Genomic DNA, 15,022 nt, shown 5'->3' with positions numbered 1-15,022 from the left:
CGAACCGACGGACACCGAGAACCACCTTCGAGTGAATGGTTTTTTCTCGATTCTTGCGCCTCCATCTCGCGGTGGTAGTCGCGCCGTCGTGTACGTAGCTATATTTAAGAACATCCCGTCGGACCGTCAGATCCGTCGGGTCTCGGGATTTGTGGCGAAAGCAAGATACGCACTATGGGCTAAGGATGCTAGTTATATTTTCCGTCCCATCCGAAGATTTGGCCCATTGCGTTACGCAGATTCCGAGAATTCATCTGTCAAAGTCTAAAGGGTTGCCAAAAATTACTCTTTAAAACCAACTTTTATCAGATTGTTTAACGCGATCGTTAGCACAGTACTGCAACCGTAATGTACCTATATTACGCTCCATTCGAAGGGTAATGGATGTACTACTCATTGATTTTATCGGGAAGTAGTATAGCACACTACGAAACAATACAGTTTTTCCAACTTCGGTAATGCAGCAAAAATGCTTTGCCTAAACGAGGCATTCAAATTAAAGTTTAGGTCATTTTAAACTATTTCCAGTAAGTTTTGCATCCGTCCCGATCGGTCCGTGCCCGCTACGCTTATGTTAAGAAAACATTTTCTGATGTATAAGGAGGCGCCTGGTCTCTCTGTAGTGTATGAAATGGCCATACAAAACATATTGCCTCTATGAACTTTATGCCTTTTTATCATTGCGATTGATTATGTATTTAATCAAGTACATAAAATCGATTTAAGCTTGGATGAAGCAATAGACTAATAAGTATTCTATCGATGGTAATAATTAATTGTTTCTACATTCCCACAAGCGCAATGGTTTTAGTTCCCCGATCATCTCATATCCTTTTTTAAACTCGATCGCAGATGATTATGAAAATAACGAAAAAAGGGTTTTTGTTATACTCGAACGCTTGTATTCTTCTTTAAAAAATGCTCAATTTAATAAAAAAAACATGCAAAGAAAAGAAACAAAATCCGTTTCCGGAACCAAATATGTCCGCCTGTCCCATAAAAACTCCCCACAGTGCGCCGTGGCCACTCGTTTTGCGGTTTTTTTGTGTGTGCGATTCACAGAGATTCATTCCCGTACGAAACACACGCTCCCGTGCTCGAACGGTGCACGGAATGGGCCAAACCTGCGCGAACCTCACGACGATCCTCGACAATGAAACGCGTGGCGGTGCATCCGTTGTAGTGTTTTTACGAGGATCTACCCGATTGCGGATTGATAAATTACCGGGGCCAACCCTGTACGCGGGGTGACAGCTCGGTCGGTTATTTTTCGCAAAATGGAATTTGAGGTTATGATAGAATGAGATAAAGTGGTTGCCGTTTTCGAACTATTTAACATTGAAGGTTCATTCATTTTACAAAGCAATAGTATATAAGGAACGAACGATCATCAAACACAACCGTTCTTAGGCCGATAATCCGAGACTTGACAAATGGCGGGTATTTATCTAAAACGGTATCTCGTGAATGGGTTCGTCCGTACCGTAACCCCGTAGGGCCTTCAATTAGCAAACCACTCAAGAAACCCGTTTAGGACGTGCTCCACTACGAGTTCCCCAACCGGAGGAGGAGGCAGAGTGCAAATGGTGCCAGAAACGGTACAGCCTGGCACCGGTTTTGGCACCGTTCCTGACGGCTCGTAGCACGCTGAGTCATCTCCACACTTCCGTTCAGGTAGCCCCGAGGGCCGTGCTTACACCGAGAGTGAGAGGGGGCTGCCAAGCCCTCATCCCGTGTCAGTGGTTCATCAAAATGTGCACGTTCTCAAATACGCAGCCCCAAGAGCCCCGCCATTCATTGGGTCGGCACCAGGCGATCGCGTCGAGGATCGCCGAGTGCGGAACCAAACACTTTTGGCAGCCCGCTTCGTGAGGGCCAGTTTTGCGAAACAACACCCCGCTAGAACGAGAGGATGGAAACCTTCGAGCACCCGACTCGAAGCTCAGTGTTTGAAGGGGTTTTTGTTTTCGCTCAACCACGAAAATAGCTCATCTCCAACTCGGGGAACTGTGTAGAGGGTTTTTAGCGTACCTACGCCGGTTATTCTTAGTAACGTCGCGTCTAGTAACGGGCGATCGTCTGGCACGAACCGATTAACCGACTCTATGCTAAAAGCATGTTGACGCAAGAGATGCCCCCCTTGAGCGTCCTGATGTCCGTTACGGACCCCTGCGGTACTTCACGCGCGACCTCCCGCGGTTCGTTCTACAGCAGCACAGTGGCAAGCGGTGGGCAAGCGAGCGGAAGCGATCCGGTACGTACCTCATTTTTGACCAGCGAGTGTCAACCTTCGATTGGTCCGTTTCGGTAGTCACCGAAGTCTGCGCCTCTGCGGAGTCGGCCGACGGTGGCTCTGGCTTCGACTGCTGTTGTTCCCGCTCCGCCAGAAGGTGCTCTTCGGCTGGTGTCAACTCCAGCTCCTTGCTGCACTCGGCCACCGTCGGTAGATCGGGAGTTTCCTTCAGCGAGTCCTGCTTCTTGGCGGGCGAAGGTCCACCATCGACGCTGCCGGTGTCACTTTCTTCGGCCAACGTTGACAGCGCGGTTCGCCGAGCTTCCTCGTCTGAGGACGTCGAGTCGACGGACGAAATCGGCGCCAGTAGTCCTTTGCTGCCGATCGGTCCCTTAACCGGTTCGCGCTCGTCCTCCGATGACTGCTGCAGGATCTCGTCGAGGTGCTTCCTGCGGCCGAACATGTCGTCGACGAACTTCTCGTCCTGCAGCTGGAGCGATATTTTGATCTTCTCGTTTCCCAGCATCTCGCCGAGAATCGGATCCAAACCTTCCTGGATGTGCTCTTGACGCTTCAGCTTCGAATCCGCCGGCGCCGTGTCCACTTCCTCCTCCGATGGCTTGTAGTCCTCGATATCCTCGTAGTGGTGTTCCTTCTTCTTTCGGGGAGCTTTCTGTGGTGCCAACGCCTTTACGGGCACGATCGGTGACTCCGGAACCGGAACCACCTTGCTGGGGGTTTCCGTCGGTGCTTCGATCACTTCATACCGATCGTCCTCCACCGGTGGAGGTACGGCCGTGGTTGGTGCGACCACTTCCACAACCATCACCGGCTCCGACTCCGTGACTTCCATCGGTTCGGTGGCCGATGGCGACGGAATCGGAATGATTTCATCCGGCACCACGACCATACTCGGCACGTCCGGTTCGACCGTTACCTTCACGATCGTTTCCTCCCGGTCGACCACTTCGTCACTCGGTTGCCGCACGATGTAGGCCGGAATTTCGCGGTTGTTGAGCCGTGGTGACTCGCGCAGGTTAAGGATCTTCTGCCGGGAACAATCACGCGGTTCCGAAGAGGCCTTCTTCCGGCGGAGCGTGTTCGTGACTTGGACCCGCGCACGATCGATACTCCGATCGGCCATCGACTTGGCGCGCTCGAGCGATCGGCTCACGAACGTTCGGGTCCGCTTACCCTTCCGGGTGAGGCTGTTGCTAAAGTTCCGCAGCGCCGGATGCTCGTCGAGGAAGTGTTTGATTTCGTCCTTCACCGAGTGGCGTCCCTCGGGACGGGATGTTTCGGGTTCATGTGAAGCGGCCCGCTTCCGGCTTCGACGAGGCGAATCGCTGGTGGGGGCCTCATCTGTACCACTGGCTGCCGGTTGTTCTGCGCAGTGTCCATTGGAGCCCACTACCGAGACTTCGATGGCAACGGAATCATTACCGGTTGTCCCATCGACATGGTGACCGTTCTGGTCCAGCTTCTTTTCCTGCTGCTGTTCTTCCTGCTCCTTTCCACTCTCAATCTCGTCCTTGTACAGATGCGTCCACGGGTAGCCTCCCTAATGACGGAATGGAAACAGAGCCATTAATTGAAGGCTCACTACGGAGCACCACTGCGAGATTCATGGTGATACCAAAGGCAAGCTACAATCGAAGCAGTCTGGTGGCATTGCGTTATCGTAAAAGCGTCAAAGTTCACACCCGACGTAGGTTGCGGCGTCACTGTGCAGATGATCAAGGTAGGCGTTCACTTTTTGACGTCCAAGTGTTAAACGGCCCGAGCCTACTTCTCAACCATCGACACTAACGACTCCGGGCTCAGTGTCGGGTGTGGACCAAGACCAAAGCAGCAAACACTCCCTGGTGGGGGACATCTTACGAATTGGCCGATACCTTACATCGCTTACCTGTTCCTTGGACTTCTTGACCTCCTCCCAGAGGTAAGTCTGCGGCGGCACCGACGGTTTCTCGCCATGGTCTTTGGAATCCGTTGTCGTCGATGCTGCTGGGGAGCCCACGTCCCCGGGCGTTGCCTCCCCGGATGTTACTGTGGCAGGACTATCCTCGGACGCGACCGTGGCTGGTTTCGTTTCGATCGCTGCGGCTGGCGATTGCTCTTCCTTCTCGGTGGCAGGCTTCGGTTCGTGCGTTTCACTGGCGGCCACCACGGGTTTTGCCGGTGGAGACTCTTCGTCCGACTCTTCCTCCTCCTCATCTTCTTCTTCTTCCACTTCCTCTTCAACCTCTTCTTCCACTAGTTCCTCTTCCTCCTCGGAGAGCCGTTTCTGCACTGGGGCCGCTTTCTCCTGAACCGTGGCCTGCAGGTTCCCGGCGAAGGTGTCACTGTCGTTGGTGGACTTGGAGGATGCGGCCGCTTCGACGACCGCCGACACCGCTGTCAGCTCGCTAACGATACCGGACCGTTGCCCTTCCAGCACCGTCTGCTCCGGCTCTCCAGGGCTTCGCAGGGACACTGTAACGAGGTAGAATGGGAACAAGGACGGATCAATAGCATGTCCACCCGGGGGGCGTCGCTAACTACTAAACCTCGCCCAATGAGTGCCTGTTAAGTGCCAATGTGTTGAAGTCGTGGTTAACACGTTGGTGTTTGGAATGGAAAGCAAGTGTCCGTGGGGCTGGGGGGGCCATTTTCGTAATGCACGTTTATGGGTAAATGGCTCCGTGGCGCTAATATATTTATTGACTGTAGCTGTCAAAACAAGGCGCGCGCGAGCGAATGTTTATTTTGGTGCCCTCAAAACGCGGACAGACGTCGGAAGAACTCCGCCGACCCGGCGGCCACAGGATTTCGCTCATCAGACACGCACACAGAGGGACAGAAACCAACGATGACCAATGCGAATGTGTTGGGGGATGAAGTTATGACAAACAAATCCCACAGTCCCCCCGGTCTCACAGCCGAATGCCGATGCACTTCACCGGAACACGCAGGAACACAGTAAACAACCACGGCCCCCGGTAAGTATTACATTTTCGAAGCGCATAAAATATCCTCAACCCGATACGACCGTTCGGACTCATGTTTGTTTCCCGTTCGCTTGCCGCTCTACGACTCCCGGAAAAGCCGGCTCTTCCGGGCACACAAACACAACACAAGCTTCGGGCGATGCACAACCCCGAGATGCATCAATCGGCCGGAACTGGACAGGACAGGGTTTGGGATGCCGGTGTTGCGCATGATCCCCACGAAAAGCCGTAGCCATTTACCGTAGTTCGCCATCACGACGAAGAACAGCACGATCATCTCATCTCTCGGCTCTCTCTCTCTCTCGCTGCAGTGCACGTGCCGTGTAGAAGAACTCTCGGATACACTGTGTTCCTGTGTTCGCTAATATCGCACACTGGCGGATACACCGGTTCCGATCCGACTCGCTGTCGCCGATAAAAACGTTCTCTAGGCGCACCGTACACGCGTTTCCTGGGCGTCCTTGGCCAACTCGCGGCACATTTGACCGGCGAATGTAGATCCGGAACTCGGCGTGTAGGCCAGCTAAATATTTACATAATGATAAGCGCCCTGACCACCGAATGTGCGTCCGTCGTTAACGACTCCGGTTCGTCACGACCAGCTGGTCTGTTTTTTTCGATATATTTTTGGACAAGTTCACAACGCGTGACGCACACAGAACACTCTCTCTCGAGAGACTCGGACCCCGGACCGGAACGATACACACCCGTCGATCGACTGCGGTGACGATCGATCTCTTCCGGAAAGCTCGCTCCGTGTGTTACGAAACGGGTGGGGGGCCGGGCGTTACGGGCGTTACGCTTGCGCTTAGGGGTCACTTCTAAACGTGCGCTTTTTGGGTTAGAAAAGATCTTATTCTTAGAAAAAGATTACGATGTCTCTCACTCTCTCTCTCTCTCTATCGCTCTCTCTCTCTATTTCTCTGTCCCATAGAATGCCTCAAACGGTGGTCGGTTCGGCGTTAGCTTCACGGATCGATCGGATCCTGCTGTCCCGGAGGATGGTGGGTGCCGTGCCGTCCCGGGTGACGCAGACTCACTGTCCTTGACGCGTCGTTTGCATCGGAGCGCCATGGAGGGCGGCAAGACGAAGAGAACACACATCCGACGGGAGGCGGTTTTTGGGCGAATCCTGGTAGTAGCTATTTTTAAACTGCCACTCAACACGTTACCGTTTTTGCAAAACACTTTGTCACAGGCTGGTGCTGAATTTGGGCCGGTAACGGATCGTCACGATCGTCGTGATGACAATTGGGCGCATCGCGGCCAGCCCGGAGTTTCTGTCGGAGGAGCAAGATCTTTACGGTGGCAAAAGTGCACTGCCGATGCGACGAATTGATCACGGTTTCTGGAAGGTTCTTCAAGTGGGAACACTATGATCTCGGAAGCGGAAAACATTCAACATCGCTCCGGTGAGGCATGACAAACAAATTGCGATTGAATGTAGCCACCGAACCGTAACACGCTCGGCTAAACTAGGTTCGGCTAATGATGCATCCGTAAACGTGTGGCCCATCAAGATTAGACGTTATGATCCCACGGTTTCCGGATCCCCAGATCTTCCGGAAGCGGTTACGGTCGGCACAGAGATTGGAGGACCATTGGGGTCGGGTAGCGGGGTTGCTGCTCCCTGCGATTGGAACATGTGACCGGCTCTATTTATTTATTTATTCACACAGCCAGCGAGCATGATGTCATGGCGCATGGTAAAAAATAATTTACTTTTCGGCCAAGTACCGATCGTTTTGCATTTTTTTTGTCCTGCTCTCCTGAGCATCGTTGGCAGAGCCGCGTTGGACGGTTTGATGACGGCAAATGAACCGACATTTTTGTAAATTGCGTTACACGATCGAAGCATGTTTGGCTTTCGTAGTTTCTTGCGTTTCTTGGTGTTATTTTAGAACGGTTTACGAACGAAGTTCCGCTTGGGCAAATGAAGGACTCGATGAGTCTCCGAAAAAAACTTAACGATTAGGCCGTTAAAACAAAACTTTGAATGATTAGGTTAAGAAACAGGGTTTATTATTAGTTTTACACAAATTCCTTTCCAACGTTAAATTTAATTATAAGAAAAAGCAAAAGGATAACATAGAGTAGTAATCTAAAAAAGCCTCCGCAAACTGATCGAAAAGAGATAATTGCCCTCCCTCAAACGGATCCGCAATCAATACTTTTTCTAGGATGTTCGCATGTTATTGGTTTCTAACCAAAATCCTAAAACCACAGTTTTCGTAGTTGAGCGTCCATCCCCCGAAATGAAACACAGTTTTAAATCGAATAAAACCCCGCCTAAGGGGTCACATTGGGCATAAGCATAAATTCCCATAAAGAACCGCCGTTGACGCGGTCAAGGTCGGCGTAATTCTTGCGAAACACTACCACCGTCCGTCCCGGCCGACAGTAGGGTAAACGTGCGCGCCCGCTGTTTGTCATACTGTCGAAGATCAACTTGAAACTCCACATAAATCAGTCCGCGGATCGGTCGAAGACCTTCGGACCATTCACACAGAAAATAACCGCCGAAACGAAGACCGATGCTGGTGTTGCTTATGTCGGGTTTTATGCACACCGGCGCCCGCCTAGCATTTCACGGTCCCCCGGCCAGCAGATGGCACGATGATTTTGGGGAAGCAGATTTTCTTTCGCAGCGTTAGCCGTCCGAAAGTCGATCGTCTGGTGGCGTGTTTGTGCATCGGTGTTTTCAGTTCGCTCATCTTTGGAGACTCATAAATCAACGAACCGTGCATTCTGCCTTGGCGCATTGCTTGATGGCAGCTCGCAGCTTTATATACTGACAATGGACAAACTCACGATCGCTTGCACCGTTATCCATTGGGGTTTCGTTCTCCTTAGGAATGTAGGCTGCTATTTTTACCGAAGAATGTCGGTGACACGATCGGCGTGCACCGGAATTTACGACTGCTCGATCGCTTTTCGAAGGCGGACCATCAATTGCAGTGCTTCGTGCCGACGATCGTCTGTTGCGCTGGATTGCAATCCATCCTCTACGGTTCCCCGGCTAGAGCTCTAATCGACCAGAGCGGTTCGCTTTCGAACAAATTGGACTCTGTCAAAAAAAGATTGTTATCCCTGCACCCGCGCGGTTGTCCTGTGCTGGCGTCTGGCGAGCTGCCCGTTCCGATTTAACCTCACTTTCGGGTGGCCACCCTGTTGGACCGTGTGTGGGTTAAATATAGCTAAAGATCGCGGGCCACGGAGAGCGCGAGAGCGAGAGTTGTGTAATGAAGATGGCACCGGCCCGACACACACCCGCACACTGGCCAGATTGTGGGAGTAACAACGACGTTCCCGCAATTATTAATAATGTCACGGAGTGGAAAATGTTGGAAAATCAGTCAACCGGGGCACAAGACGGGGCCAGGTTCGTACAACAGGTGCTACCCGCGCACCGTAGCCATCGGCCGGGTTCTTGGAGATCGGGTGCAGTGAGAAGGATAAGGATTTTAAGGTCACAAGAGGTCGTGTCCACCTCCGTTGGATCCGCTCTAAGTTTCTCCGGCCACCTAGGCTAGGGAACCGGCCCAACCCAAAACCCACACACGCGCTTACCTTTCGCCGCGGAGTCGGTGGTATCCATGTTGTTTATTTTGTTTTCACAGTTTTCGCACTACTCGATCCGCTTCATCGATGGCCACCGGAGGACGACGAGCTGGGGGCCCATCCGGCTGCACAGGGTGCACCGCGGGTGTGGGTTGTATTTTTCTCGCTATTTTCCCAAATTAACCTCACTTTTCGTTTTGTTTTTGTGTCACTGCTTTTTTCTCGTTCACGATCGTGATCTCGGGCGCACGCTCTCTCTCTCTCTCTCTCACTCTCTCGCTCCGATGTCACCGGAGTCGTTCTGCGTCCTATTTCGTCCTGGCACTTTGTAGGAAAAAAAGGAAAACGTACAGATTCCGATTGGTGTCGCTCTATTTATCGGGTGCGCGTATGTCGCCCAAGGTGCTTATTTATAGCGTACCACTCGCTCACCGGCACCACATCCTCTCGGGTTTTGCTTCGCTCTGCGGTGTTTCGAATTTCTATTACTTTTAATTAACAAAATGAGCCGACAAGTAGAAAAGTAACTGTCACCTTCCACTGTAAAATCGTCGGGATTCGTATTTGATCACTCTGCCCGCTTGCTCGGGAGTGCACTTCCGGTTCGGTGTTGTCACTAACGATGGCAAGTACAATTCTTGTCGATGAAGAATTGTGCCATAGGCACCGAGCAGGATCACTGTGCTTCCGGTGAGCCAATCATCGGCAACCGGATCGGAACCGCTGGCAGTCGCAACCCCAACTGACGGGGTTGATATGCGCTGCGCTGTCCCACGGTACCGCCGCCGTGCGTGCGTGATTGCGTGAATGAACTCAACGAGAGCGAGGCGCGCGCGCGCACTGCCGCCGCGCGAATCGGAAGTCGAACGCAAACGGACGGTGCAAAGAAACAAAACGCAATCAAAGGGCTTCCAGGGGGCTATGCTTTGCTTCGAAAGACGATCGTATCCATCCGAGGGGATAAAACAAGAAAAGAGGAAAATTAAAGGCCAAGAAAAGATTCGCCACCGGATTGAAGGAAAGAAAAGGAAGAACTGAAACCGATCTCGTGAACGCGTTTTCGCGTTACGATCGCCGCGTCCGAACGAGGTCCGATCGGTTTCCGCCAGCTTTTCTTTTTCGTGACAGGAACCGAAGGAAAACTCTCCGTCCGTCCGGTAGGCCGTTTCGTCGGTTTCGGCGCTCGGAAAACGTCGGCAGCGACACGACCGTGATCGTGTGGGTTCTCTCACGATTCTCGCGCAACTATTTCCTCCGATTGCAGCCTATCTGCGGTGTTGTCTGGCGGTGTGATCTTATCGCATCGACAGACAGTGAGGCTACTCTGACTTGATTGATACATCTCATCGACCGGATACTTTGTGGTTCTTACCGTGCTGGTGGCCCTAGTAGTAGAACGGGTCGTTTGCCTCGTAGTAGTTCGCATGGTGGTGGTACTGGTTTTCGGTGGTCCAGCAGTGGTTGGTTTCGTTATAGTTGTTGTAGACGCGGCCGTAGTAGTAGTAGATCTTTCGGAGGATCGTTTGGTTTTCCAGACCCCAGCACACATTTCGGCCCCGGTCCTGGGTATGGTTGATGGTTCGCAGAAAGGGGTATTCCTCGCAGTCGCAAAGATTCCGGAAATCATCCAAATCCAGCGCCCACATCATGGCTCCTGCGAGGCCCATCGCTTTTATGAACTCGCTCTTATGACGGATCATGTACTGATCGTCGAACGAAACCCACTGATCGTTGCTTCCATTGTTCAGACGAAGTTGATTTTCGGCCCAACAACGAGCATCCCCCCAGCATGGACGACGATCAGTGAGGCGTTTGCGAGATCAGTACAAATATATTATAGTCAATTCGTAAATTAACGTAAATTAGTGTATAAAAGCAAACTGCTTTAAAAAAACTAGCGGGATTTTTTTAAATTCCTTTTATTATTGCGCAAAATAATTTGCATCTTAGTTGCAATACCAGGTAGGTCTGTTTTTTGGACTGGTGACTGTTCGTTAACAATTAACATTACTAAATTAAGAATTTTTTTGTTCGAATAACATTCCATGTCAAATTTCTACTAAACTCTTCAGTGAACACGGCATTCCCTATGTGCTTGAATAAACTACAATACTTTTCCTTATCTACCCTACCAACAATTTTCCACGTGCTTCATCACTATTAACAGACATCTTTCATCTGCAGCTGCAGCTTCCAGCAAATCAAGCTTTGCGGCAGAATTTACTGGAAGCTGCAGCTGTAGTGGTGATGATGATGCTGGTTGCGGATGATCAATAAAAATCGAAGAGGTAAGTTGATTTCTGAAAAATTTGTTCAGTTTTTTTAGATTATTGTGCTATACCAGCAAAATGGGACTGAGCAGAGTAAAATAAAGCCAATCGTCCGGCATCAGGACCGCACATCCAGGATAATTGCTAGCCAAAAAGAGTTGATGAAAGAGAGAGATGAGAGAAAGACTGATCACGAAGAAAAGAATGATTGGTGCATTCGAATCATGCTGGTTTATTCTCTGCTAAAATACATTGTTTGTACAGGAATCAGTAAGCTTGTGCTACCAGGTATGCCTCGGGGAAATCCTATATACTGTATACTCGAAAGTTGGCCAGCAACGCAGCCCAATTATATTTAGCATTCGGCACGCTTATGCCCATCTCCCGTGATAGTTTTACCATGCCGATTCCTGCCTGTTTCTGTTTCTGTAGTGATTGTAAGTTTTGCACCAAAGCTCAGGATACTGTTTCACGTGCTCAATCAATGTTAGTAATTGCTCACGGTTCTAAAAACGGAAATTCAAATAGATGGCAATTTAAACAGAATACAGGAAAACATATGCCTGGGGGGCCACAGTAACACCAAAACAAAGGGTTTTGGTAGGGCGGCCCCCTCTACTTTTCTCTTTGCTACGTTCCTCTGTCTAGCCGCGACTCTGGTCACTCCCCGGTGGCGTTTTGGGCAAAGGGTCACTCTCACTCTTGCTTGTCATCTCAGCCTATTCTTTCTGTGTTCTTACAATACGTGTCCTGGGGTCTCAAAAGAACTTTTTCTCAGTTTGCAGATCCGGCACCCCGGGCTGAGAACAAAAGGCATCCGGTGTGCGTTTGTTCAACCCTCTCGCTCGATCTTTCACTTTTAAAATTTATATCGAAAGAAAGTGGGGAGCCGGCCAAGAACACATCCGAATTCGGTTGTGTCTACTTTGAAACTGGTCTTTTCTCTAGGGTTTTTTCCCATTGGTCAAGAAATGCTATCCGGCTTTCCTCTGTTGGCTGGCTCGCTCGACTGGCTGGTTCGAGTTTCTCGGCATGCCCGGGGAATCATTGTTGGTTCGGGTCATCGAGCTAAGTAAAAACAAATGGCAACATTAAAATCTTCTCTAAAATCTTTCTAACTTGTCAACTTACGGGACCAGGGTCCAAAGCTTCACCTGCCGCCAGACATCATCGACATAATTTTGCGCTTCTGGAAGCTAATTCGCTATCATACCTATCAAATGTTATTGAACACCGACTTACTCATCACCGAAGCCGAAAGAGCCGAATGTTAGGCGATAACAGCTCAAAGGCTCTATAATACAAAAGAAAAAAAACTTTGCTCTTACCAAGAAACAAAAGACACTCCAACAGAAACACTGACAGAGCCGTTCGTTTATGCGTTTGTAATTGACTGTGTTTGGCGCGAACAGGATTTCGGTCAACATTGGGTTTTCGCAGGGTTGAGTGATTTGGGTATTTAATATATCCCATTGTTTTTGATCTGAATAACTAAAGTTTACTAAATTAGATACATTTATATTCGATGCATGCAATAATTTATGGTTGAATATTTATGGCAATAAACTTTGTGCAAAACTAGAGAATTTGAAATCTACTCTCATTATTCAGATTCAATTCTTTCCGAATTTTGTTACGCCTTATTATTTGCGCAAATGTTACATTATCAGTATTAACGGCAAAATGACGGCCGAAATTTGGTTCTGTATCATTCAGTGGAAATGTTTCAGTCCAAAGGTGTATGAAATATTTCATCGCGTACAGTACGCTCGAAAATACGTTTCAACACTTTTTTTGTTTCTTGTGTTTTTTTTTCTGTAAATATTATCTCTATTATTCATCATTGTTTCGCCGTAAATCTGAGCCACCCTGTGCTCGCGTCTGACAGCCGACGTCAAACGTTCTCGCGACATAAAAAATCAACAAAGTCGACAGTTTTGTAAACAATCATCAATCAGTCCAATTTCGTTGACCTTAAGCCGCGCAGTGAGAATCTTAGGCGACAGGAAATGTATATGCCGGTGATAAAGGGCCCGTGAACAACGCCTTTCCTTGCATTTGCTGGACCCCGATCGGTTCTGCTGCAGCATCCGAGTGCCGACCATCTAAGTGACACAATGTCCCTTTACAAAATACGGTACAATGATCCTGCGCTTTGTTCCGGCGCCTTTTTATTAGCTTCAATTAGTGGCCCACTTTACCGGTGTTCGTCTCGTTACAGCGTCGCCGATTTGGACAACATCTTGGACAATGACGAAATAGATCTGAGTGCGCTGCGAAACTTTTGCTTTAATGGTAAGGGCCCTCGAGAATCAACGCCCACTTAGTGACTCATGGAACTGATAACGGTTGTTCGTCAATTCCAGGTATTCCGGATTGCAATGGCTACCGAGCCCTCTGCTGGAAGTTGCTGCTGGGCTACCTCGGGCCGCGGAAGGCATCATGGCCAACGAAGCTAGCGAAGCAGCGTGAATTGTACAGACAATTTTTAAGTGAGCAATGGCGCACCGGACAGCGAAGATCGTGTGGATTGATTCACTATTTCCTGATTATGTTCTTCCTTCTCCTAGAGGAAATGGTAATATCGCCGGGCGAGCAGGATGGCCCGGAGTGTATCGATCATCCGCTGAGCGATGGGCCGGAAAGTAACTGGAGTACGTTTTTCAAAGACAACGAAGTGCTGCTACAGATCGACAAGGACGTGCGGCGGCTCTGCCCGGACATTTCTTTCTTTCAGCAGGCGACTGAATTCCCCTGCGACTTGGTGCAAGAGCGGGAACGTAAGCTGCACGTTCGTGTTGCACCGACCACACTCAGTTCGGCCAACGTGGAGCGGAAAGGCGTTGGTATGACCAAGGTGAGAGATGGGCGCAAGGGACTCTACCTCGAATCGGTTTAACGCTAATCGATTAACAATTCTATTACCTACGGTGCCACTAACACATGTACTGACCTCGTGACGTTGCCACAGCAAGTAGGTTTCGTTTTCGTCCTCTGCCTCTTCGACGGGGTCTTATTCGTTTCACCGGTTGTTCCGTTTGATAGATTAATCTCATCACCAAGCGTGCGACGGAGAGCTACGAAGCGATGGATGATGGCCAGGAAGCGCACTGGGAGGTGGTCGAGCGGATACTGTTCCTCTACGCCAAGCTAAACCCCGGCCAGGGTTACGTGCAGGGAATGAATGAAATCATCGGTCCCATCTACTACGTGTTCGCGTCCGATCCGACCCCCGAGTACCGCCGGTACGCCGAGGCGGACTGTTTCTTCTGCTTCACGGCGCTGATGGGCGAGATACGGGACTTTTTCATCAAAACGCTCGACGAGTCCGAGGGCGGCATCAAGGGAATGATGGCGAAGCTGTCGAATTTGTTGCACGAGCAAGACGCCGCCATTTGGCAGCGGTTGCGCGAGCAAGAGCTCTACCCGCAGTACTACAGCTTTCGCTGGCTCACGTTGCTGCTGTCGCAGGAGTTCCCACTGCCGGACGTGCTGCGCATCTGGGACTCGGTGTTTGCCGATGACAAGCGGTACAGCTTTCTCGTCAAAGTCTGCTGCTCGATGATACTGTAAGTGGTTAGCTTCGTTCGCACCCTGCTGGCATCATAGTCACCGCTGTTGTCTCTCTCACTTTCAGCCTACTGCGTGAACAAATCCTGGAAAACGATTTCGCCAATAACGTTAAGCTGCTGCAAAACTTTCCACTCATGGACATCAATCTCGTGCTGCGAAAAGCGACCAGCCTCGACTAAGCATGGTTTCAACTTCGTACAATGGACACAATTTTTTGATAAATTATTTTTTTCATACGCTAATAGCAATAAACGGAAAGCACACCGTACACAAGCAACGAAGATGCGTGTACCTGGGAAACGTGAACCGAACCGTATTGTACCATTGTTTTCTGGATGCGTTGAATGGAATGAGACAATTCTCGGTGCTTCTGGTCGATTCGCAACAATTGTTTC

The 15,022-nt window shown here is 50.1% G+C and overlaps 2 protein-coding genes across 2 annotated transcripts; one reads left to right on the top strand and one right to left on the bottom strand.

The window, feature by feature from the left end:
* Window positions 1-2,103: 2,103 nt before the first annotated feature.
* LOC131215592 (nucleolar protein dao-5-like) lies at window positions 2,104-8,821 on the bottom strand. Its single transcript, XM_058209984.1, has 4 exons — window positions 8,794-8,821; window positions 4,143-4,708; window positions 2,289-3,794; window positions 2,104-2,205 (listed from the first exon to the last, which is right to left on the bottom strand). The coding sequence occupies exons 1-4, from the start codon at window positions 8,819-8,821 to the stop codon at window positions 2,104-2,106; spliced, it is 2,202 nt and encodes a 733-aa protein (XP_058065967.1).
* A 4,201-nt stretch (window positions 8,822-13,022) lies between these two features.
* Window positions 13,023-15,022, top strand: LOC131211285 (TBC1 domain family member 13). Its single transcript, XM_058204703.1, has 6 exons — window positions 13,023-13,191; window positions 13,276-13,349; window positions 13,421-13,546; window positions 13,625-13,911; window positions 14,100-14,623; window positions 14,692-15,022. Exons 1-6 carry the CDS (start codon window positions 13,172-13,174, stop codon window positions 14,804-14,806), a joined length of 1,146 nt encoding a protein of 381 aa, XP_058060686.1. The 5' UTR covers window positions 13,023-13,171; the 3' UTR covers window positions 14,807-15,022.

The sequence above is a fragment of the Anopheles bellator genome, chromosome 1 (genome assembly GCF_943735745.2).
Source record: "Anopheles bellator chromosome 1, idAnoBellAS_SP24_06.2, whole genome shotgun sequence".
NCBI lineage: Eukaryota > Metazoa > Arthropoda > Insecta > Diptera > Culicidae > Anopheles > Anopheles bellator.
The sequence above is the reverse complement of the archived record's forward strand: the minus strand, read 5'-3'. Positions and strand labels throughout refer to the sequence as shown.

Bases quoted from the DNA above. Each gene is read 5' to 3' on its own strand.
- LOC131215592 (XM_058209984.1), bottom strand. From the start codon at position 8,821: ATGGATACCACCGACTCCGCGGCGAAAG. The intron at 3,795-4,142 runs GTAAGCGATGTA...TTCCGTCATTAG, and splicing joins TCAAGAAGTCCAAGGAACAG to GGAGGCTACCCGTGGACGCA. The intron at 2,206-2,288 runs GTTGACACTCGC...GTGCTGCTGTAG, and splicing joins CCGAAACGGACCAATCGAAG to AACGAACCGCGGGAGGTCGC.
- LOC131211285 (XM_058204703.1), top strand. From the start codon at position 13,172: ATGTCCCTTTACAAAATACG. The intron at 13,912-14,099 runs GTGAGAGATGGG...TCCGTTTGATAG, and splicing joins AAGGCGTTGGTATGACCAAG to ATTAATCTCATCACCAAGCG. The intron at 14,624-14,691 runs GTAAGTGGTTAG...TCTCACTTTCAG, and splicing joins GTCTGCTGCTCGATGATACT to CCTACTGCGTGAACAAATCC.